At 34.1% G+C, this 21,631-nt stretch overlaps 4 protein-coding genes across 5 annotated transcripts; 1 reads left to right on the top strand and 3 right to left on the bottom strand.

Annotated features, from left to right (window-relative positions):
- Positions 1 to 219: 219 nt before the first annotated feature.
- LOC129884521 (uncharacterized) lies at positions 220 to 1,383 on the bottom strand. Its single transcript, XM_055958816.1, has 2 exons — positions 901 to 1,383; positions 220 to 550 (listed from the first exon to the last, which is right to left on the bottom strand). The coding sequence occupies exons 1-2, from the start codon at positions 1,310 to 1,312 to the stop codon at positions 540 to 542; spliced, it is 423 nt and encodes a 140-aa protein (XP_055814791.1). The 5' UTR covers positions 1,313 to 1,383; the 3' UTR covers positions 220 to 539.
- A 9,177-nt stretch (positions 1,384 to 10,560) lies between these two features.
- On the top strand, positions 10,561 to 12,997 carry LOC129885550 (pentatricopeptide repeat-containing protein At2g15690, mitochondrial). 2 transcript variants are annotated; one of them, XM_055959857.1, is made up of 2 exons: positions 10,598 to 10,682; positions 10,786 to 12,997. In XM_055959857.1, the coding sequence occupies exon 2, from the start codon at positions 10,914 to 10,916 to the stop codon at positions 12,552 to 12,554; it is 1,641 nt and encodes a 546-aa protein (XP_055815832.1). In that variant the 5' UTR covers positions 10,598 to 10,682; positions 10,786 to 10,913; the 3' UTR covers positions 12,555 to 12,997. The 2 variants fall into 2 exon arrangements, with proteins under 2 accessions (XP_055815831.1, XP_055815832.1); XM_055959856.1 differs by having other exon boundaries at positions 10,561 to 12,997.
- A 3,089-nt stretch (positions 12,998 to 16,086) lies between these two features.
- LOC129885549 (calmodulin-like protein 30) lies at positions 16,087 to 16,991 on the bottom strand. The gene has a single exon (XM_055959855.1). The coding sequence runs from the start codon at positions 16,859 to 16,861 to the stop codon at positions 16,298 to 16,300; it is 564 nt and encodes a 187-aa protein (XP_055815830.1). The 5' UTR covers positions 16,862 to 16,991; the 3' UTR covers positions 16,087 to 16,297.
- Positions 16,992 to 16,994: 3 nt separating this feature from the next.
- On the bottom strand, positions 16,995 to 20,953 carry LOC129885548 (protein disulfide-isomerase SCO2). The gene is made up of 3 exons (XM_055959854.1): positions 20,296 to 20,953; positions 19,883 to 20,009; positions 16,995 to 17,405 (listed from the first exon to the last, which is right to left on the bottom strand). The coding sequence occupies exons 1-3, from the start codon at positions 20,713 to 20,715 to the stop codon at positions 17,335 to 17,337; spliced, it is 618 nt and encodes a 205-aa protein (XP_055815829.1). The 5' UTR covers positions 20,716 to 20,953; the 3' UTR covers positions 16,995 to 17,334.
- Between the last annotated feature and the right edge of the window lie 678 nt (positions 20,954 to 21,631).

The raw sequence follows: 21,631 nt of genomic DNA, 5'->3' as shown, positions 1-21,631 counted from the left end.
TAGTGAATTTTGTATTTTAACAACTTTATTAGTATCCCCCATTTCACCATTCTTCTCCCTGGCCCCCCCCCTCTCCCCCAACCCCCCCCCCCCCCCCCCACAAAAAAAGGGTCTTAATTGATTATTTTCTGTCATAAACTCTTAGAGCTGTCATAATTTTCAGAAAGTTTCCATCAAGTTCCCAGGATGACTCAAATCTCAATTCAAGTTTAACTAAAAATGGGTACACTAGAGAAACACAGTGTGACAATACGGGAGCATTATTAGATTAGATTCTATCAAACAAATACATATGATTACATCAAAAGCACTTAAAAGCTGAAAACATTTGTACAACGTAAGAACAATCACGACGCTGTACATGGTCCAATTCTTTAAGGGGTGGAGCATGAATGATCAAAGAGTCAAGAAAAATCTCAAAATCTCTAAAAACACCCCAAAACAAAAAGGAGGAGGAGGACCAAAAAAAAAAAACTTCCACCATTTTAGATCCAACAACTCTACAACATTACCATTGCTTATCCTCCTTCTTCAATCTATCAATTAGCTCCTGAAAGACAAGAAAAGAACAATTAAGAGACTGATATATGATGTTACGAAGTTTTACTATTTTTATGGGATCTAAGTTATATACACTGACTGGACAAAGATCTTTTACACTATTAGTATAGTTTAACTTGCAACAACATGTTAGTTACCTTTTTATCATGTTATCGATTAATGAACGATGTTGTTGTGATTCTTTAAAAATGTAGTGGGGTACATGCCAGATCCTTCAAAAGTAGTGCCATTTTGGAGGATCCAACATTATTTTTGGATAATCTGAGCAACATCACTCTTTAAGTTGCAAATTTCTAATTTTAAGTGAATGAATGAACTAGTTCAAATATATTGGCTTACCTGTGATAACGTCATTGAAGAAATCAGGTATTTTTGTCTCTTTATTATCAACTTTCTTTGGCAAAATTGGAGCTCTCTTAAAACTAAAACGTTCTTTCCAGCTCCCCTTTCCTACTGATGGAAATATATCTTCATAATCATCATCATCGTCATTAGCAAGAAGTTCATCTTTAAGTGTTGTTTCCTTAGTGCTATTTTCTCTCAAGGGCAACAATTTGCCCTTGAAGAAAACTTCATCAGCTGGAATCATCTTGTAACCGGAGACCGAAAACTCGAAATCGGAGGAAACAGGTGCCTCTTTGTAGCCATATTGTTCATGCCTTAATGTTTGCTGAGTATCAGCAAAATCATTAGAGAATGAGATTCTTGGACCCATTGTTGTGCAAAGTCCTTGTTGATTTAGGCATGCCATGGACCATTCAAAGGGAAATAATACTGATCTCTTAACTAATAATTTTCAATGTGAGGAGTCACATGTAGTTTTTCTAGTCTTTATATAGATGGTAAACTTGTTTATTATGTAATCAACTTTTGACTACATAATATCTTTAATAGACATTGACCACATTAGTTCACCAACAATAATATATCCAGTAAAAATTCTATAAGTGGGGTCTGGGTAGGTAGAGTATTGTACGCAAACCTTATCCCTACCTCGTGGAGATGTAAATACTATTTTCGAAAGGCCCTCGGCTCAAGTGTAACAAATCAAATAGTTATGAAAAGAAAGAACGTAAATACAAAAACATGAAAACTACAAGGAAAGCAGTACAATGACCACATTAGTTCACATATATAAAATTGTCCATTAACTTGCTCTTGTGTGAGTTTTGCTCACATTACTAGTCTTGAGCTCAAATGAACAGTGTTGCGATGGGTTGATAGTCAACATAAAATTAGTCAATTTATGACTAAATTTTATAATTTTGACATGGAGTATATATATACACGTGGTAAATCACTAAAACTCTTAACAAATATTACCAATTCAGTGGCGAAGACATAAATAGTGCTAAGGATGTTGAAAATTTAATATATAAAATGACCTATATACACCATATTATTTTTTAAATGCACAATATAATTTTTCAATGAAAGATGTCCAACTATTCACCCTTCAATATATGTAACTCCACTTTTACCATAATTTCAAATGTGTAATGAATTTAGTCGTAAGAACCTAATGAAAGCTTACTCATTAAATTTAAATTTTAGATCCACCTCTGGTTGAAGCATAGTAGTTGTAGCTTTTTTTTATAAAATTGTGCACAGAAATACATTATGCCTCTCAGATCTGTTGCATACTGGTCAAGTTCATATAACAAATTGTTAGTACATTATCTTTTAGTTTTCTCCTTTTTTTTTTGCTTCAAAAGTAGTTCATTGAACAACTACTTTTAACTTAATATAACATTGAAGGCATGTGAATCCATTAAAATAAATCACATTGCATGTGTTTTCTCCTCTGTTAATTACTATAAGATAGTGATATCTATCTACCACCATTCAAGCATGAAATATGTAAAAAAATTGTCACCTATATCTAGAAAGTTATGCTAGATGCACTGTATATGAAGCCACTTTTTTTCATTCTAATAGTTTACTGCACCTAAATTATTGCTTTCTTGTTGACTAATTTACCACTCCGAGATAAAGATGGCAGAAAAAAGGACCACGTTTTAGTTATAAGTAAAATTTCATGTATAAGTATGCCATTTGAAATCCATAGTAAATGCCTTATCAGTGACAAATCCACACCCTACTATTACAAATTGAAGTTTTTTCTATCGTGAATTAATGAGAAATTTGTATTATAAAACATGATTTTCTCACGGAACTAGCTCACTAGGAGAACGCATGGTGGGAAATTAATTGTCGCTCAAATAATGGGAAGCTTCCTAATTTTTTCTTATGAAAACACTATTATTTTTTCTTTTTTCATCGATTCAATAAAAATATCTGTAAAAACATCCACTGAAAATAAAAAATAGTAATTTTTTAGCAAGGACAGTTTTCTCTAAGGTTATAATGCCAAGTTCCAAAAACCTTAATTATAAAGCAGAACATGTTTGATATTGTTGTATTATAAGATCCCCAGCTATGACTTGTAGCAGAGTAAATTAGATGGTAAAAGGTATTGTCTATATACAGCAAGGTTTCACATAATAAGTTGTAGTTAAACATTATCTCATATTTATGTTGGTAGGAGATAACATATATAACCGGTAGAATACAGGAAAAAAATAATATTTTTGCCTAGTGGGAGAGCCAGAAAAGGTTGTTGTATGTTTATAAGCCTCCCCTAGATGTAATCTTTGCATGGTTCTAGTTTATTGAGGTCCAAAAGTGCATTAGATCTTTAACCACCCATTTCTGGAAAAAAATGGGCAAAAATTAGTCCACAGGGGATCTGAAAAGTTCTAATGGCTGTGCCAAAAAAGTTGTCAAACACGCTAAAAATTATGGTTGCCTGGTAAATATTTTTCAACGCAAATTCGTACTAACTGAACCTTAAAACACTACCAAAAATAGGCTGAAAATTGAGGATCAAAACCGATGAACGGTCTTGGTTTTTTGCCTAAAACTGATGGATTCTATCGGTTTTTCAAAAATATGTAAAAAAAAAAACACACACAATGTAGCAATTTGGAATAATTTAAATTCATTGCTTTGCTTTCTCGAATTATAGTATATACATAAGAAAAAAATTGAATTATATACTATAAGATTTCACTCAGTCTGAATTCACTGGACACACTACAGCCTACAACTACTAAATTGGCAAGCTTAAGAACCAAGTCTTCATAGGCTTTTCCTTTTCACATGCTCTTAATTTTTCCTTGTTTATTTTTACTTGTCCACTATTTTAAATATATATTTTTATTTTACTTGTCTGAACTTATTAAGAAAAGATAAAAAAAATCACATATTTTAGCTTTAGCACTAATTACAAAGAATCAATTAATATGAGTATTATAATAAAATATTTATCATTATTTTTTAAAGGACTTGCATTGTTCAAGACATATATAAGTGAACGGATGGAGTACCAAAACTTGTGAAATACTATATTAATTTAATTTAACTGAAATATCTCTATAATCTGGAAAAGCTGTGCCGACAAATGAAAGCATTAAAGTTAAGATAGATATTTTATGATAATAAGGTGGTTATACGTTGCTGTAATTACAAATTTCTACAGCACATTAGAATGGAGTTATCTCCAAAGGCTTAACTGGCATTGCACATGTACTCCTAATCAACTTTGAATTCTTAATGACTCGTTCAATTGATTTTTTTTAAAAAGTACCTAAGTAATACTGGTTTAGGTATTTGATTAACTAGTAATTAATATGATACAAAAAAAAGTTTAAAAAGATTCCAATTTTATGGATGGAAAAATTGGTACTCACATGGTTTGATTTATCTTCATCAGAAGAAGGGAATCTTCAAATGGATGCCTAACAGGTGGCTCATTTCTTTGACTGAATATTGTGAGGAAAACAAACAACTTTTGGAGTATAACTTTAAACATATTTTATTGTAAACTCGATTAAACTTAGCATTCTATGAAAATATCGATTTGGTCTAATCGTATTATTAACTTTATGTATTATTTAATAATTATAATTTAATTTTTATCTTACTTTTTATTTCATAATAACACTACTTTTTTCTTTATATTATAAGTTTATCATTTAAAATCTTAAATGCATTATAAAATAATACGATTTATTCAAAATATTACATTTGTCATTATATTATGATACAATATAATATATTATATTATAAAATAAAACATAATATGGTTCAATGACAATTTGTTTCTTATGGTCTCCCATAGAGTGAACAAATTTTGTCTTAATACTCATAATTTAAGAAATCCCCATTTTGCAATATGTTTACTGATCTTTAGCACGTTTAGCAAAGTCCCCCACCCCAGCCTTTTGCCTAATATTTATCATTTTTCTTACACTGTCGACTAAAAATGACCTATAAATTGATAGTCTAAAAGATGCAATGAAATAACCAACCGGCAAAAATGAACTCATAGTGCAAACAATTTTTTCACTAAGCGTATATAAATTACGGCGAGAAATATTTTATTATAATAGTTCTATTTTTTTTTTATGAAACTAATCTTTTATGTTATGTTATAAATTACTTTCACTATTCTATATTAACTGAATTTTTAGAGCTTTTTTTATTGTTCAAAATAGTTGAATTGTTCAAAGTTCAAGAGAAATGTTTGAATCTTTTTTCATGTTTACCCTTTGCATTAATGAAGTTTTGTAATTTTCTAGGAGTTAAACTACACTACCTACAAAGTTATACTCAATAAAGGGACTATTTGTATTTATGATTTCACACTTAATCATTTTTATTAGCCTGATTAAACAAATGGATAATAGAGGAAAATATGGTTCAAAGTTTGTCCTTAAATAATTTTCTTAATATGTGTGCATTATTTTAGAAATTCAGTTAATATGAAATAAAGGGAGTATATATTCTTTATAATGATATTTTGCCATAATAACAAAAATAATAATCGGAACAAAAATTTATTATAGTGAGATTTTGACAGTATATTATTGCTGCGTATGGCCACTTATGCAGTCCACCTAGTGATCACTTTACTTTAATGTTGAGTTTCTTAAGCATATCAAGGAGTTTTGTGTTTTTTTTTTCCTGTTCCAAAATGTCAAAATGGAAAGGAAAATGACCCTTGGGTCTCTGTTAAAGATAAGGATAGGGCTAATGCCAACTCATTTTCCCCTAAATTACGGCCAGAAAAATGGGGTCCTAATGGTAACCATGAATTTTCGTTCATATATTTTCACGATCTCATCAACAAGAAGTCACTAGTGCAGCCTAGATTCAATTTCTGATGAATCCAAGTACTTTATTTTAATAATTAACAACTTATGAAAATAAAAAAGTGGAAATATACCTTCCAAGAAAGTCATAATCAATGCAGAATAAGAAGATGGATAATATTAATAATAATAATTGTGGAAAAAGGCAGAGGAGACGGAGAAAGCAATTCATGGACCTCAAAACGTACAACTTAAGCATTGCCAGCTTGAAAAAAAATGGATTCAGATTTTGTGGACCCAAATGTGTAAAATTTTGGTCTAGTTTTTTATCACATAATTAATGTTAATCGTATGAGACAATAATAATTTTTTAAAATTCAAATGTATAAAAATAATTTCTTTTCACTCTATTTCATGTGGTATAACTTTCTGATGAAAAATCCCTTTCATTACACGTAGCTTCATCACTGCCTAGCAACATTATTGTAATCTGAGCGGCGATGCGTGGAAAATGGAAATCTATGACCTGCATCTAGGTTGGTTTTAAGCACCCATACCGTAGGCTTAAAGTATATTGTGATTAAATATTTTAAAAAAACCAAATAAAGAAGTAAAGAAATTACAAATTTGTTCATTATATTAGTTGTAAGCATTAAAAATTTATGAGATTTAAATCCGTAAATTAATTTAAACTTTCTTAAATTCAAGAAAATAGTTCAAACGAAATTCAAGTCAAATTAATGAGCCATTAAAATCATGACACGTGTCGAAGTTATGTAGCAATTCAAGTCAAATTAAATAAGCCACTAAAATTATACCGCATGTCAAAGCTATGTGGCAATTCAAATTAAATTAAATAAGCTACTAAAATCTTGCCACATATCAAAGTTATGTGGCAATCCAAGTCAAATTAAATAAGCCACTAGAATAATGTCATATGTCAAAGTTATGTGACAATCCAAATCAATTAAATGAGTCACTAGAATAATGTCACGTGTCAAAGTTATGTGGCAATTCAAGTCAAATTAAATGAGTCACTAGAATAATGTCACGTGTATATGTGACATGTTCTAACCAACCAAATTAAAACTCTTCATCAAAGGGATATGATCGGTTAGTTCAAAACGACCAATCAAATCACACAGGCATACCACTCCCTACAACTATAAATAGGGGTTGTAATTATTCTCAAAAGGGAGGAGTTTTGAAGAACATAAAGCAAGAAGAAAGCTCACGAATCAAAGGTCGCAAATTCTCTACAAAGCTACAAAATTCAAGCAATTAAGTTCAAGTTCAAGATCAAGAATGAAGACAAATATCAAAACGTTCAAGATCAAGTTACTTGTTCACATTTATTATTCGTCATAATCATAAAAGTGTTCGTGACGAATAATTCAAATCCAAGTTTGAAGACGAAGATTCAAGATCAAGGTATTCAGACCCTTGAATCTAAATCAAATTCAAGTTCAACATATTCCATATTATTTGAAGAATCAGAGGATTATCATAGAGATTGTAACACTCACTACATTTTGAAATCAAACATTACACTTTGTTACTCCAATTTTCTTATCTTGATTGTTTATTTTTTCTCGGCTCAAAAATTTATTGTTTACAAATTTTGGCATGCCTAGTAGGACAATCTCTACCTCTCATCTCTTTACATCGGTCATTAAACTTCAAGAATACTTAAATGGCATCTAAGAAGATTGACTCCAAGACTATTGTTGCTAAGGCTACTGATTCCAAGTTTTCCTCTGAGGTGGAGAATATACTGGATGCTACTATGGGAGGTTTGGGATCCATCACTAGGAACATGGCAAACTTGCTAGTACAATAAGCACTCCAAGTGCTGTCCGTATCGGTTTTTATTTTTGATCTTCTATCTTCAAAAAAGGCAAGATTCTTTCTGAATAAATTGGAAGAAGGAGAAAATATAGCTGATATTGTTGAAGAGACGTTGACTCTACTTAATCCCTTTAACACAAAGGATCGCACTATTCAAGATAATGTCTTGATCACCAGATCTGCCCCAGTCACTCCACATAACTTATTCCAAACAAATTTCAGTTTGAGGTAAGACCCGTGCTTTACTCCATCATACATGATGGTCATCCAAGCGATGATGACTAATGCCTCAACTGTTGAAAAACAACTGGCGAGTTTGACAAAGGCAATTGAAGGTCTAACAAAATATGTGCAAGATCAGAATAGTCGAATTGTCAAATTGACGGACAGAGTTGAAAATGTTATGGAGGGGTACTCAAATCATGCACCTGAAAAACGTCCATGGTACAAGCAAAGAGAAATTCAGTTACAAAGTAAATACATGTGGGTGATGAACTGCAAGTATCTGCTGAAGGAGGAATTCTCATTCATCAACTGAAGAACTTCATTATGGGAACTATCAAAGATAAATATGACGTATCTTCAAAGCATTTACGTATGCAAAGTCGTACATTTCAAGAATCGATGTCTTGACAATGCCGGTAGGTTATCAACCTCCAAAATTTCAATAATTTGACGGAAAGAGAAATCCAAAGAAACACATCACACACTTTGTTGAAACTTACAATAATGTTGGAAGATATGGAGGCTGGTTAAACAATTTGTGCGCTCCTTACAAGAAAATGCCTTTGACTGGTATACGGATTTGTAGGCTGGCTCTATTGATAGTTGGGAACAACTCGAGCATGAATTTCTCAATCGTTTCTATAAGACGAGGTGCATTGTAAGCATGTTTAAACTCACAAATACACGTCAATGGGAAGATGAGCATGCCATCAAGTTCATCAATCAATGGAGAAACGCAAGCCTCAATTGTAAGATAGACTCAGTGAGGCTTCTGGAATAGAAATGTGTATTCAAGAAATACGTTAGGGACTTCGTTATATCCTATAGGATATTAAACCCAAATCATTTGAGGAACTAGCCACACGTGCTCATGATATAGAGTTGAGCATGTTCGCAAGCAGAACTGAAGGACTACCTATTTATGAGCCTCACAAGGGAAAAGACAAAATGAAAGTAAAGAAAAGGGAAAATCGGCACCCAAGTTTGGAAATAAGGAGTCGATGAATGTTAATGCCGTACTTTTGAAAGTGGCCACAAATATAAGCAAGAATCAAAGTGTGAAGACCACGACTTTTTAGAATAACGCTGGTAGAAAGCTGACTTTGAAGGAAATGCAGGCAAAAGAGTATCCATTCTTGGACTCAGATGTTCCAGCAATTTTTGAAGAGCTTTTGTCATTGAAACTCTTTGAGCTACCTAAAATGAAGCGTCCAGATGAGGTTGGGAGGACTAATGATCTAAATTACTGCAAATATCATCGTTTGATGGGCCATCCTATTGAAAAGTGTTTTATCTTTAAGGAAAAGATCATGGACTTAGCCAGTGAAGGAAAGATGTTGTTGAAGACGAGAAGGAAAGTTCAAATCAAGTCTCTGTCACTTTTGGTTCGTTCAATCCCATACTTCTTTGCAACTTTATTGAGGTGCATGATTGTAGCGATGTCCTAACCACATCACCACAAAAAATGATTAAATTTGGTGACTTCGAACCGATCGATATTAACACATCATTGATTGTACCTTTGATGAATGAAGTAATAAAGGAAGACAAACCTCTACAGGAAAATCAATCTTGCGGTGCTTATACTGATGATGAAGGATGGATTTTGGTGACACGACGAAGATGTAAAACGAGCTCTCAAAGAGAGCCAAGTAAGTAAGTAACAAGAGGAAAGATGAAGAAACTACCTAAAACTCAAAGGATTTTTGAAGAACAAGAAGCACAAAGAGAGCTCGTGAATCAAATACTACAAATTATGTACAAGCTACAACTTCAAGCACTCAAGAACTCAAATTCAAGATACAACTCAAGATCAAGACCATCAGATTCAAGAACAAATTCAAAAGCCCTTGAATTCAAGTACAAGTCGAGATCTAATCCATCAAATTCAAAAACAAGTCAAGATCAAGACCACCAAATTCAAGATCAAGCTTCGAGTCTTTGGATTCAAGTACAAGTCAAGATCAAGTTAAACAAGATTCAAGAACAAGCTTCAAGGCCCTTGAATTCAAGTACAAATCAAGAACAAGTTTATCAAGATTCAAGATCAAGCTTCAAGCCTTTGGATTCAAGTACAAATAAAGATCAAGTTCATCATATTCAAGCTCTAGTCCATCAAATTCAAGATCAAGGTCAAAGGCCCTTGAATATATATATTTGAAAAGAAGAATCAGAGGATTCATGGAGATTGTAACACTTACTATATTTTTTTAAATCAAATACTACATTTTGAAGCTTCAATTTTCCTGTCTTGATTATTTATTTTTCTCGATTCGAAAATTAATTGTTTACATTAGTAATGCCATTAACAATAGTAAGCTTTTACTTAATTATTAACAGAGTATAATGAATGAATTCTATTACTTGGCTACAACGGAACACTTGCAAAATACGAAGGAAAATACTTTCACCACTTGAGCTATTTATGGGAAACTAATATGCGAGTTACTTAAGATTTAGAGTTAGTAGGAGTTATTCTCTTTCATATATATTCGATACTCAATATGAATTTTTAATTTTCATAAAAGATCCATTTTTGGAGAAACAATTATAGAACTAGGTGTATGTTACCTTTGAGCTAGATTGGCCATTCGTTTTTTGCACTTCTTAAAATCATTAACTCAATGGATATATCGGATTAACTGATAGTTTTACATAAATGAATTTTGTTTATTTTCAAAAAAGAAAAAAAAATGAATTTTGTTTCATGAAGGTCCGACCCACAGCCCGGATCGCGAGCCCAATTATAATGAAAGGTCCAGAATTTACAAGATATGTTCGGACGCTAGGGTTTAACAAAGTGTTTTTATCGCTTGAATCAGTGAAGCAATAATGTCTTCTCTAATGGCGATACGCAGAACTCGAGTCTCCATTTTCACTTCTTCGCACAAGGTATGTTTATTATACTCCTCTTCACGCTTTATTTCAGACATCAAGTTCCCGAAATCCCTAACCTTAAACTCTCCGCTTTCTTCCTTACATTTAAAAACCCTAGCAACATTCACAGCACCAAACGATGTTCAAATTCCCCCACACCCCTCTGGAGTTCCGCAAAACAAGCATTTTGGAAGTCCTGCTCAGCAGTGGAATAATCAAACTCAGAATTATCCGAATAATAATCAGATGAATATGTCGTATGGTCAGTATCAAACTCCTAATCAGGTGAATCAAGGTTATCCAAATTATGGAAATGTTAATCCTGGTCAAGGATATGCTAATCCTGGTCAGGAATATAGCCAGAGCTATCAGAATCAGAAAAACCCTAATGTTCAAAATCAAAGCGTTCCGTATAAGCCGAGCTCCGGTGAGCCTCAAAACTACCCGCCACCTGGGAATGCCAACCAATGGAATTATCAAAATCAAGGCTTCAGACAACATGGAACCCCTAATGCGGCTCCAAGTTATCCACAAAGTGGATATCAGAATCCGGAACATGCTCAAAGTCCTAATAGAAATCAGAATTATCCACAGCCTGGTGCTGGTCATCAGTGGAATAATCAGAATCAAAATTATGCTCCACGAGTTAGCCCCAGTCAACTGGATTCTCAGGCGCATAGGATCCCACCGGGAAGCGGGTTTCAAATGAATAATCAATCTCATAACCAAGCCCAGGTTGTGCATGATCAAGTCCCGAGTGGTCCTCCACCTACTGCTGATTTAATTAGCTTGTGCCAAGAGGGTAAAGTTAAGGAGGTTATTGAACATATGGAACAGGGGGTAGTTGCAGATGCACAATGTTTTGACATGCTCTTTGTGTTGTGTGCCAATTCGAAGAAACTTGAAGATGCTAAAAAGGTGCATGACTACTTGTTGAGATCAAAATGCAGGAGTGATCTTGGTTTGAGCAATAAAGTTATCAATATGTATTCCAAGTGTGGGAGTATGACAGATGCGCGCAGAGTTTTTGATCATATGCGTGATAGGAATATGGAATCATGGCATTTAATGATAAATGGATATGCATTGAATGGGTTGGGGGATGATGGGTTGACATTGTATGATCAGATGCAGGAGTCGGGATTGAAGCCAAACGAGGAAACTTTTCTGTATGTTTTCGAGGCTTGTGCCAGTGCAGATGCTATTGATGAGGCTTTCATGCATTTTGAGTCGATGAAGGCTAAGTATGGAATTTCTCCACAGGTGGAGCACTATTTAGGACTTCTGGGTGTTCTGGGAAAATGTGGACATCTTGCTGAGGCAGAGGAATATATTTCAAAGCTTCCATTCGAACCAACAGTAGCTGTTTGGGAAGCATTAATGAATTATGCTCGTACACATGGCGATATTGATCTTGAGGATCGAGCTGAGGAGTTGATGGTTGGTCTTGACCCTTCTAAGGCTGTTGCTAATAAAATTTCCACTCCACTAGTAAAGAAGCAGTTAGCCATTAATATGCTTGAGGGAAGAAATAGAGTTGCTGAATTTCGTAATCCAACCCTCTTCAAGGATGACGAAAAGTTGAGGGCTGCAATGAAAGAACAAGCTTATGTTCCTGATACCAGATATGTCCTCCATGATATTGATCAGGAAGCCAAGGAACAGGCTTTGCTATACCATAGCGAACGTTTAGCCATTGCATATGGTCTGATTAGTACTCCTGCCAGAACACCTTTACGTATCATAAAGAATCTCCGTGTATGTGGTGATTGTCACAATGCCATCAAGATCATGTCAAGGATTGTTGGGCGAGAGTTAATTGTCAGGGACAACAAGCGGTTTCATCATTTCAAGGATGGAAAATGCTCTTGTGGTGATTATTGGTGAAGTATGGTGGCTAATATGAGTATACATAGACTGGCTTCCACAATTCTCAGGATCGTCAAGGAATCATCAGGAGTCTGCATGTTGGGATGAGCGCAATTTTAAGATTGCTTTAGACTGGCTGTGACACTGCTCAGGGTCATCTAAGAATTCACCAAGAATTTTCATGTATTCCTAATTACAATGCCGAAAATCACCATGTCTTGCAATTTATGGATTGCTTGCACCCTTGTGGATATCTAAGACCGTTCTAGTAGTTTGGATCTTTGTTTAAGGATTAGTCAAGAAAGTGCCAGTCAAATTAATATTCCATTGTATCTGCACAATGTTTTCACATTGTTTCTTGTTGTGTCACTTTATAGGAAAATGGAGTTTTTGACCAATATTATCCCTTACGTTTCTCCCTAACTTTGAGTTTATATTTATAATATTTTATTTAACTGAAATCATCCTTTAAGTTTCATAAAGAATTATTTGAATGGTTTTATCTGAAAGTTGATTTATTTTTAGAATTTGTTTAGGGTTTATAGCAAGCTAGAAGGAGATGAAAAAACCATTAGTGTGACTGCATTCATGGTTCATATCATTTCTTCCTTTTTTGGTCGGCTGACAAAATTGAGGATAAGAGTACTCATTAGCAGACAACAATTGACTTTATATTCTGCTGTTCATGTTAGCTTTTATTGAGGGAAGCCAATTAAAATGGACAAGTTCTTAAAGGATCAACTTTTCTTGAGCTTTCTATGTTTTTGTGAATGAGAAAGATGGAGACATATCATCATACATCATCAGAAGATATGCTTGCTTTAGCAAGTCCTTGCTGCAGTGTCAATATGAGTACTACTTGCCACACTTATGGTGGTTTGACTTGAATACAAGTTATAATGGAATTAAGTTATAATAGAATTAGTTATGTTGGAATTAGTTATGATGGGATTAGTTATAATAGGGTGATTTTTTATTGATTGTTTGGTTTGTTGTATTCAAATAATATACACGACATAATTTCTAAGAATAAGTTGTTTGTTTACAAAAATACTCTTCATTTCATTTAGTTTTTTACACTTTTTTTGCAACTTTTCGTTATTCATTCTTAAAAATAAAATTTTCATCTTATTTAACTTAATTAATTTTCTGTGTGCATTATCATAATATGCCTTGTGTTTTTAAATATAAAACATCCATCTTATTTAGCTTAAAAATGAATCTTTCATTTTAAGTTTGTTAAAGTAAAAGAGATTTTATCATTGATGTCACTTCATTTAAGCACATATCACTCATTTATTGTAAAATATTAAATTTATCTTCATTTTAATTGATATATAAGATACAAATTTTCAAGACTATTTAATTAAAAATATGTAATTTAATAGCGGAGCGAACATTTTAAGAGAAAGCAAAATATAAATAAACATAACGATCAGTTAAATAAATTCAACGTATAATATATTCATAAATAAAAAATATAGCTATATAGTGTAATTTTTTAATGGAAAAATATATCATCCTAAAATAAATGAGTAGTGAAGATTGTGAATGTTGTTATAAATGTTATTAAAAATTATTTTAATATAAATGTATGTAAAAGTGATGTATAAAAGAGAATTTAAGGGGCACTTTTGTTATTTTATATTTTTATTCCGGAATAAGTTATCCCGAAATTAGTATTCCACCCTATTTCGGTCATAATTATTAATTCTAGGATAAGTTATTTCACACTTTATAAGCAAACAAGCTATTGAAGGGTGCTAAAAATTTATCCGAAAGGATTATTTTGTTTTCAGTCTTGTTCTTCCATTGAAGAATTTGGGTATTAGTTGAGGGAATGTTATGTTTACCGGAACCTTATAGGTGTAATAATTATTTAACTTTTATTTCTTGATATTCCAAACTTTATTGCTTAAATTTTCATATATCTGGACAAATTTCTTGCTCAACTACGTTATCACTTCTTTTTCTGAGTGGTCTGTTAATGATTTGACAGTTGGCATGAGTGTTCTTACCATTATAATGGCTTAATTGAGTTGGAATAGTTCCCCTTTGCACTATTTTAGGTAAGTTGAAATCGTGTAGTTTGAAGAGTTTTGATGGGAATAATTAATGCTTTCATTGGCTTGTGTACTGTATTCTTTATTTAGTCGATTGCCTAGGAGGTTCTCTAAATTTCCTGTCATATCAGTATTCGTAACTAATTTGGAGTTGAAGTAGAGTTGATTGATGGATTGGTTGTAGTTAGAATTAAGAACCGTCAGATGCTAAATTCAGATGTGTGTTTCTGTATGTTATTTAATTTGATTTTCTCATCAATTAGTTGTGTAGGTGAAACTGTTGTTTTGTTGAGCAGGGAGTTACAAGGGCATGTTTCCATATCCATTCTCTAGCCAAGTTCAACTAGTAGTTTCCTTTGCCTATATATGATAGAATGTGAATTCAGTCAATCAAGTTAGAATTGTGAATATCCAATCTTTATTTGACTCTATTCATTTGATGTCCAGCAAATACGAAAGGACTTTGGAGAGACCGAAGAGAGAGTGTTTACCAAAGAAGAAAAGTTGAAGAAACTATCAATACTAAAGCATGTCTTAAGAGAATCCGTGGGCAACCTAATGGCTGCTCTTGGTGAACTCGATACCAATGAATACTTTACGAAATGAGTTTGTTTTTATCCCCATTTCACATTGTTATAGGATTTGTATATAATATAAACGGGAGATAACCCATCTGCTCATGGCTATATTAGTCATTTAGTTGGAGAACCTTGGAATGTATACATATTATTACCAATATTCTGCCTTAGCAATAGTTTGGTAGGACTTGTGGCTGGTCTAGTTTTTCTACAATGACAACAGTAGATAAATATCAGGCTATCAGCACAAAGGCCATGCTTAAGCCATATTTATCAATTCAAAAACCATAGTCCTTATTATTCTTACTGAAGGTTCTACATCTACTACAAAGCTCTCTTTACACCAACAATGAAACAGAAAATTACATTCATCTTGATTTTCTGAATAGAGTTATAGTCTTCTTCAAAGCATCTCACATTTCTCTCTTTTCAAATAGTTAACCACATATACTGTTTTTTTTTTCCTTGCTGCCCTGTGTTTCTGAGTAGAGTCTAGCCAGATTAAAATGTGAAACATGCAATCTTGGTATCAGTCCGATGCATTTTATCCTTCACTGTTTCTAAAACCTGGAAAGTGAACCTTATTTTCTTTGTATGCAAAACATTTAGCTTATGTTAACGTGAACCTTATTTTCATCGAAGTCCTTTATGTAGGTTCTTTTTTAACCCTTTTTGCTCTTCCTCCTCTTTAATCTGGTAAGAAGAAAAATTCCCGGAAGAAAACTTCCAAAAAGACGTAAAGAGGAAAAGAAAGATGGAGAAAATGTGTTGATTTGTTGAACTGTTCAATTAAGATTAGTTGCCTTAACATCACTTATTACACTTGCCAGCATGTACCATGCTTGGTCCAATCGTTATTATTCCCCCCACTCCACTCACCCCAGCTAGGATTTATTATGAAACTTATGATCTTGTGAATGTTATTTAACTTTTCATAGTTGTAAAACCTGTTGGATGAGACCTTAAATTACATTGAAACTATTAGATTTCTCATAAAATATCAAACTATAATCAGAACCTAATGCCACCAGCATGCAGAAACCTTATATTTATACAAGAAACATATAGCAACTAAGTGAATTGTGATGACTGATAATCTTGGAATTCCCAGTAGGGGCCTTCAATTAGGGACTTCTAACAAAGTGCGAGTCATCATATTCATAAATTCATCCACATCAATCACACCATCTCCATTTGCATCTACTGCCTTCACCATTTTCCTGCAATCTTGAAGGCTGCAACGTTGTCCGAGCCTCTTCTGCAGCTCGTACACTTCCTGCACACTGATCTTTCCATCACCATCCTTGTCAAAAGTGTGGAAGGCACTCTGCAAATCCATAGTTTTAACTCCGCCTTCCTTCTTCTGCACTTCCACAAACTCCTTGAAATCAATAAATCCATCACCATCTGCATCTGCAACATCGAAAATCTTTTGAACTTCCCTCGTAAGGAGGTTCTTCTTCCCCATGGCTTTGAGTATAGCCTTGTACTCTTCTGGTGAAATCTTACCGTCTTTATTTGAATCAAATCTATCAAAAACTTTCTTTAGATCATCAAGACTAGGTTGGTAAACAGGCAACGAACGTGAGTTCTGCCTCTCTCTAGTGAACATCCTAGTCGGTTTACGCAGGAAACTTCTCTTCGAGAGGTTATATTGGAAATCAAGAAAGCTCGGTTTTGACATTTTCTCCACTTACTGTTTGGGTGAAGATATGTTAGACTTAAACTGGAATGAACTTGCTGACTAACATTTGTAGCAAAGGACCTTAAATAGTAGAATGGCTATGAACAAAGGAGACATATTCTGATGCTTAAAGTTAAGAAGATAAGAAAGAATACTTTTTATTCCTCAACTATGTGTAAAGCAACCAAGATTCTCAACGAAACGTATGAAAACATTTCCAGAACCAAGAAGGAAAGAGCTGAAGTGAAAAAGCTAAGTTACAGATACGATCCTTGCCCAACTTGCTCAGTTGCTCCAACCGTCTTATCTCTTTCGCTGAAAGTACTTTATTCTGCTACGGATGTGTAGAATCTGTCCTTTATTGGACCCACAGTTTGCTCCTCGAAGACTACAACAATTCCGCAAAGTTAAGTGTCTCCTCAAAGCTTCGTAACGTACACTGGTTTAAACAAAATGGTACAAGTATTCTTTTGTCAAGGTGGTTTATCATCCAAGTCCACCATCACATCAATATCCGTACGTAGTGTCATTTTCTGCACATAACCTGAAATGTCAAAGTATTAGATCTGAGATTGAGATTCCGGACATATATCTGTTACTCAAGCCACAAGTTTAAAAGAAGTTGATCCCAGGAAGATTAATGCACATACCAGTTCCGAAATAATCAAATAATATAAATTCATAATCCTGATTTTCAAAACAGCAGCAGAGTACTTTTAGGGGCTACTTTTTGAGAGAGGTATAGATCCCTGTGGGCATACGAATTTTTAGTAGAGGTATAGATACCATCTCATTTATTTTGATCCACATCATTTCTTGGACCACATTAGATACTGAAGGAATCAACAACGTAAATACCATTATAGTGGTTGACAACTTTGTTTCCATGGACAGATCCTCAGGAATTTATTCTCCCTTAAGAGGCATAAACATGAATATCTGAAACTACAAGCAGAAAACGCAGAATCTGGAAAATTTGGAGGAAACACGCTTTTTCCTTTAGGTCAGACAATTTAAACCAGTACATGAAACATGCTAATTGCACAGAATATAGGAATTACCATTGTCTTAGCTAGAGTGTCAAATAAGATGTTCTCTCTCGACTTTTCCAGACATCATACAGATATAGAGATGCACAAGAAAAGGAAAAGTGTGTCATCTAATGTAATATAGGGCATAAACTTCAGGTCCTGTCTCCAAGGACTCTTGTTCTTTGAGATGCAAAATTTTGAAAAGATGCCAAAAGCACTCCATTGTCACTTTAAAGCCCCTCTCTATATCAGGCTACCAGCAGCAGAAGCCCAAAATATCAGATAAGTGAAAACCAGATTACCCCAGCAAGCAATGCTGAAAGTATAAGACGTGTCAAGCAAAAAAAGAAAAACTCCTGGGATTGAAGAATAGACAGCTCCACAATCTCAACAAGATGGTAATTGCCTTAATGATTAGGAGTTTCCACAGGGAGTTGTTTGCTTCATAAGTCCATTAAGAAAACAACTTCTGAAGATGAGAAATAGAAATGCTGCATCCTGGGACTAATTCCTCACTGAAATCCATAAACTAACCTATGTGAACTTTAAAGTCACCAGGCGATGAGAACAATGTATATAATCCTTCCAAATCCTGATTCAATAATTTATTTACCAAGGAATGGAACAGCTCCCTAATTCTTAGTACCAACAGCAGCTGACATAAACACGAGATCCAACTAGGTCTTACTTCTAAATTCAATCAATAAGAGAAGAAACAAAGTTTGTGAAGGTAAAATAAAAACACCAAAATACTAGAGTTTTCTCGTAGCTCTTCTCTTCTGAAGTATAAAATGTCTGAGATAGACTGCTAAAGACACATTTACCCTAAGATCATCTACACCTCTATAATTAAAGTAATTGTCCAAAACGTACAGAAGTACAATCCTCCTCCTTTCATTTGCATTCAGGAAACTAAATGATATATGAAATTTGACATTCCAAGTCACTCTTAAGCCGAGGGTCTTTCGGAAACAGCCGCCCTACCTTTTAAGGTGGGGGTTAGGTCTGCGTACACTCTACCCTCCCCAGACCCCACATGGTGGGATCACACTGGGTTCGTTGTTGTTGTTGTTGTTGACATTCCAAGTCACTCTGCAGGTTGATCAAATTTGCTGCTTGAAAAGTTCCAACATCATATAGTGATATTGATCTTTTGATCTGGCAGAAACAGGAATATCTGATAATATGTGAAAGGAAAACCACATTACGCTCACAAAGTTTCTCTTTAATTTTTTCCAGCCCATGGTTTATCCCACTTTATGCACTTCTTTCGTGCGCTAACCTACTTTCTAACCAACCCAAATTTGTGTTTCACTAATTTTAACTTCCTTAATAATGCATTTTCAGAATATTACTTATCCATCCGAAGTATAAATGAGGAAACATACATCTTCATGCATGAGCAACATATCCAGTATAGATGAAACAATCTCTAGGAATAGGTTCAATGTTTTGACAGTCTTGTTGAACCAGCTTTAGGATTGAAATGATAATTAATCAGGAAAAGAGCAAGAATCTCTTGACTTACGGATAGCTTTACGAAAGAAAAAAAATCCTCCTATATTCCAGCTGCTTCTAGAACTTCAAGCATATCCTCTTTCTATCTGTTAATCCCCCAATTTCAACAGCTCCTACTTCTAGAAAGCACTTACCATCTCTCTTACCCACCTTCGACTTCCTTCAGCAGGTCCATCATGATCTTTTCCTTAGGGGTAACTATATAGGAATGCAGATAAGATCCATACAGCTTAAGAAAGCTACCTTAACCGCAATAGATCAGTTGTCTATTGAAAGACCACTCAGCTGAAAACTTTTACCAATTAAATATATGCTAGGAAGGAAGCTCTTAATCCTACAATAGATAGTCAATGAGAACAAATGAAGCCACCTACAAATGCAATCTGTGTGCTCCAAGCAAACCCGTATAGATTAACTATGTCATGCAAAAAAGATAATATTCAGATAGGAAATAAAAGTATGATTCTTATACCGATTCCAGCGCAAGGTATGCATTTACAGATGGTCTCTTTCCCCTTTTTGTTATAGTAGCTAACAAGTCCTGTCCCTTGGCAACTCCGACATATTCCAGTCCACTCATAGACAACTTGCTTGCAATCCTAAAGTAATAACAAGACAAACAGAAAATCGTCAACAAAAACTTAATAGGAAACATTTTTAGAAGTATGTTGATATACTAAGAGCTGAGCCTATTGATAAGCTGATTGTTAGCCAATCAAACGGTTCAAATTATTTTTACAGCGTTATCCTCGTGGCATTAGGTCAGTATAGACCATAGAAGTATTACCAAACCATATCTCGACCTAGGCTTCAAGATTCTCAACTGGAGCCAGCAAGTTTGTAACTTTACAATAACCCAATAAATTAAAATGAAAAAAAAAACACCTCAATTATAGGATCACAGCGCAGCCGGCGGTCGATTTCCTCCGGCGAACAAGGGGAAGTGTTAGGGTAAGTCATAGGAAGAGGAAGAGCATCACCATCATCAGCCAAATAGCTCTCTCTATTACGAGACCAACGCCTTTCCTTCGCATTCACTTTTGTCTTCTTCTTAATGTTATTCCCAATTCGATTATCAGCAATTTCGTCAGAGTTTTGGCTAATGCTCCCAAACCCAGGTGCTCCGGCAACAGCGGCGGCTTCATTCGCGGCGGCACCGAAGTTGAACCACCAGCGAGAGGACGAGGGACCGCCGGCTGGTGGGTCAGCAGCGGCTTGGCAACGAATGAAGGTGGGTTTATGAGATGGAAAAATTGAAGAATTTGGTGGAGTGAAGATTGAACAAGGATTAATTATAGGCAACATTCGCAAGAAATAATGTTTGAATAATTTTATATTATATGTGTTCGGAATTCGAATGTTTGTCAATGGCTTTATTCGAAGAGAAGATAAAAGGAGTAGAACAGTGATTGAAAATGAAAAACGTGGATGATTATTTTAAGGAATTTTTAGCATGGACGGAGAGAAGACAGCGGATATTTTTGTCAAACTACAGAAGATCAGTGCGACTTTGCGACGTATGCATCTCGGTCCGCTTTGGACGGTCAAAGTGTTCGTCCTCATTTGGTGGATTTGAAATCTAAGAGATTTTTACTATGTCGACTTGAATTTTAATTGTGTGATGATAAGACCGTTAGAATTAGACTGTTAATATTGGTCAATCGAACTAATTCATTATTTTAAAATTGTAATATAGTTTATTGAATTTAAAATTTAATTTCTTTTTTATCAATATCAACTTAGATCTTGGGTGATGAAATAAGATGGCTAAAAGCGATGTAACAGTGGAAACTTGCTTTTAGCCTGTAGGCAAGCAAATAAGCTTAGCTTAATTAGGAAGGATTTCTCAGGAAAAGACATTTCGATTGATTTCATGGAACGTTAATATAATTTCTAAAAAAAAATTATTATTCATATTAATTAATTGATTCAAATCAAAGTTGTTGATTCTAACAAGCTTATAGCTGATACACAAGGTAAGTCGCTAGAGATCGTACTATATTTGCTTCATCGTACAAAATAATTTGACTCCTACTCTTCGATCATGTTTGTCTTTGTTTGCCCAATAATTTTCTTCTTAAATGCTCTACAAACTACCCAGACTTGTTCCAGCAACAACTCAACAAAGTAAACTATTTATTATTCCATCTGTTTTATTGAGCTCTTTTTTTTATTTTGGGTCCTTTTTTTAATTACTTGCATTAGTGGATTTTTTTATTTT

This window comes from Solanum dulcamara, chromosome 4 (genome assembly GCF_947179165.1).
Source record: "Solanum dulcamara chromosome 4, daSolDulc1.2, whole genome shotgun sequence".
NCBI classification, from domain to species: domain Eukaryota; kingdom Viridiplantae; phylum Streptophyta; class Magnoliopsida; order Solanales; family Solanaceae; genus Solanum; species Solanum dulcamara.
Note: the sequence above shows the minus strand (reverse complement) of the source record. Positions and strands in the feature narration are given on the sequence as shown.

What these genes read in the sequence shown, in the direction of transcription:
- LOC129885549 (XM_055959855.1), bottom strand. Translation starts at nt 16,861, where the DNA reads ATGTCAAAACCGAGCTTTCTTGATTTCCAATATAACCTCTCGAAGAGA.
- LOC129885550 (XM_055959856.1), top strand. Translation starts at nt 10,623, where the DNA reads ATGTCTTCTCTAATGGCGATACGCAGAACTCGAGTCTCCATTTTCACT.
- LOC129884521 (XM_055958816.1), bottom strand. Translation starts at nt 1,312, where the DNA reads ATGGCATGCCTAAATCAACAAGGACTTTGCACAACAATGGGTCCAAGA.
- LOC129885548 (XM_055959854.1), bottom strand. Translation starts at nt 20,715, where the DNA reads ATGTTGCCTATAATTAATCCTTGTTCAATCTTCACTCCACCAAATTCT. An exon ending in GCTGTGATCCTATAATTGAG is followed by an intron (nt 20,010 to 20,295) that starts GTGTTTTTTTTT and finishes TTATTACTTTAG; the next exon opens with GATTGCAAGCAAGTTGTCTA. An exon ending in CATACCTTGCGCTGGAATCG is followed by an intron (nt 17,406 to 19,882) that starts GTATAAGAATCA and finishes TTGACATTTCAG; the next exon opens with GTTATGTGCAGAAAATGACA.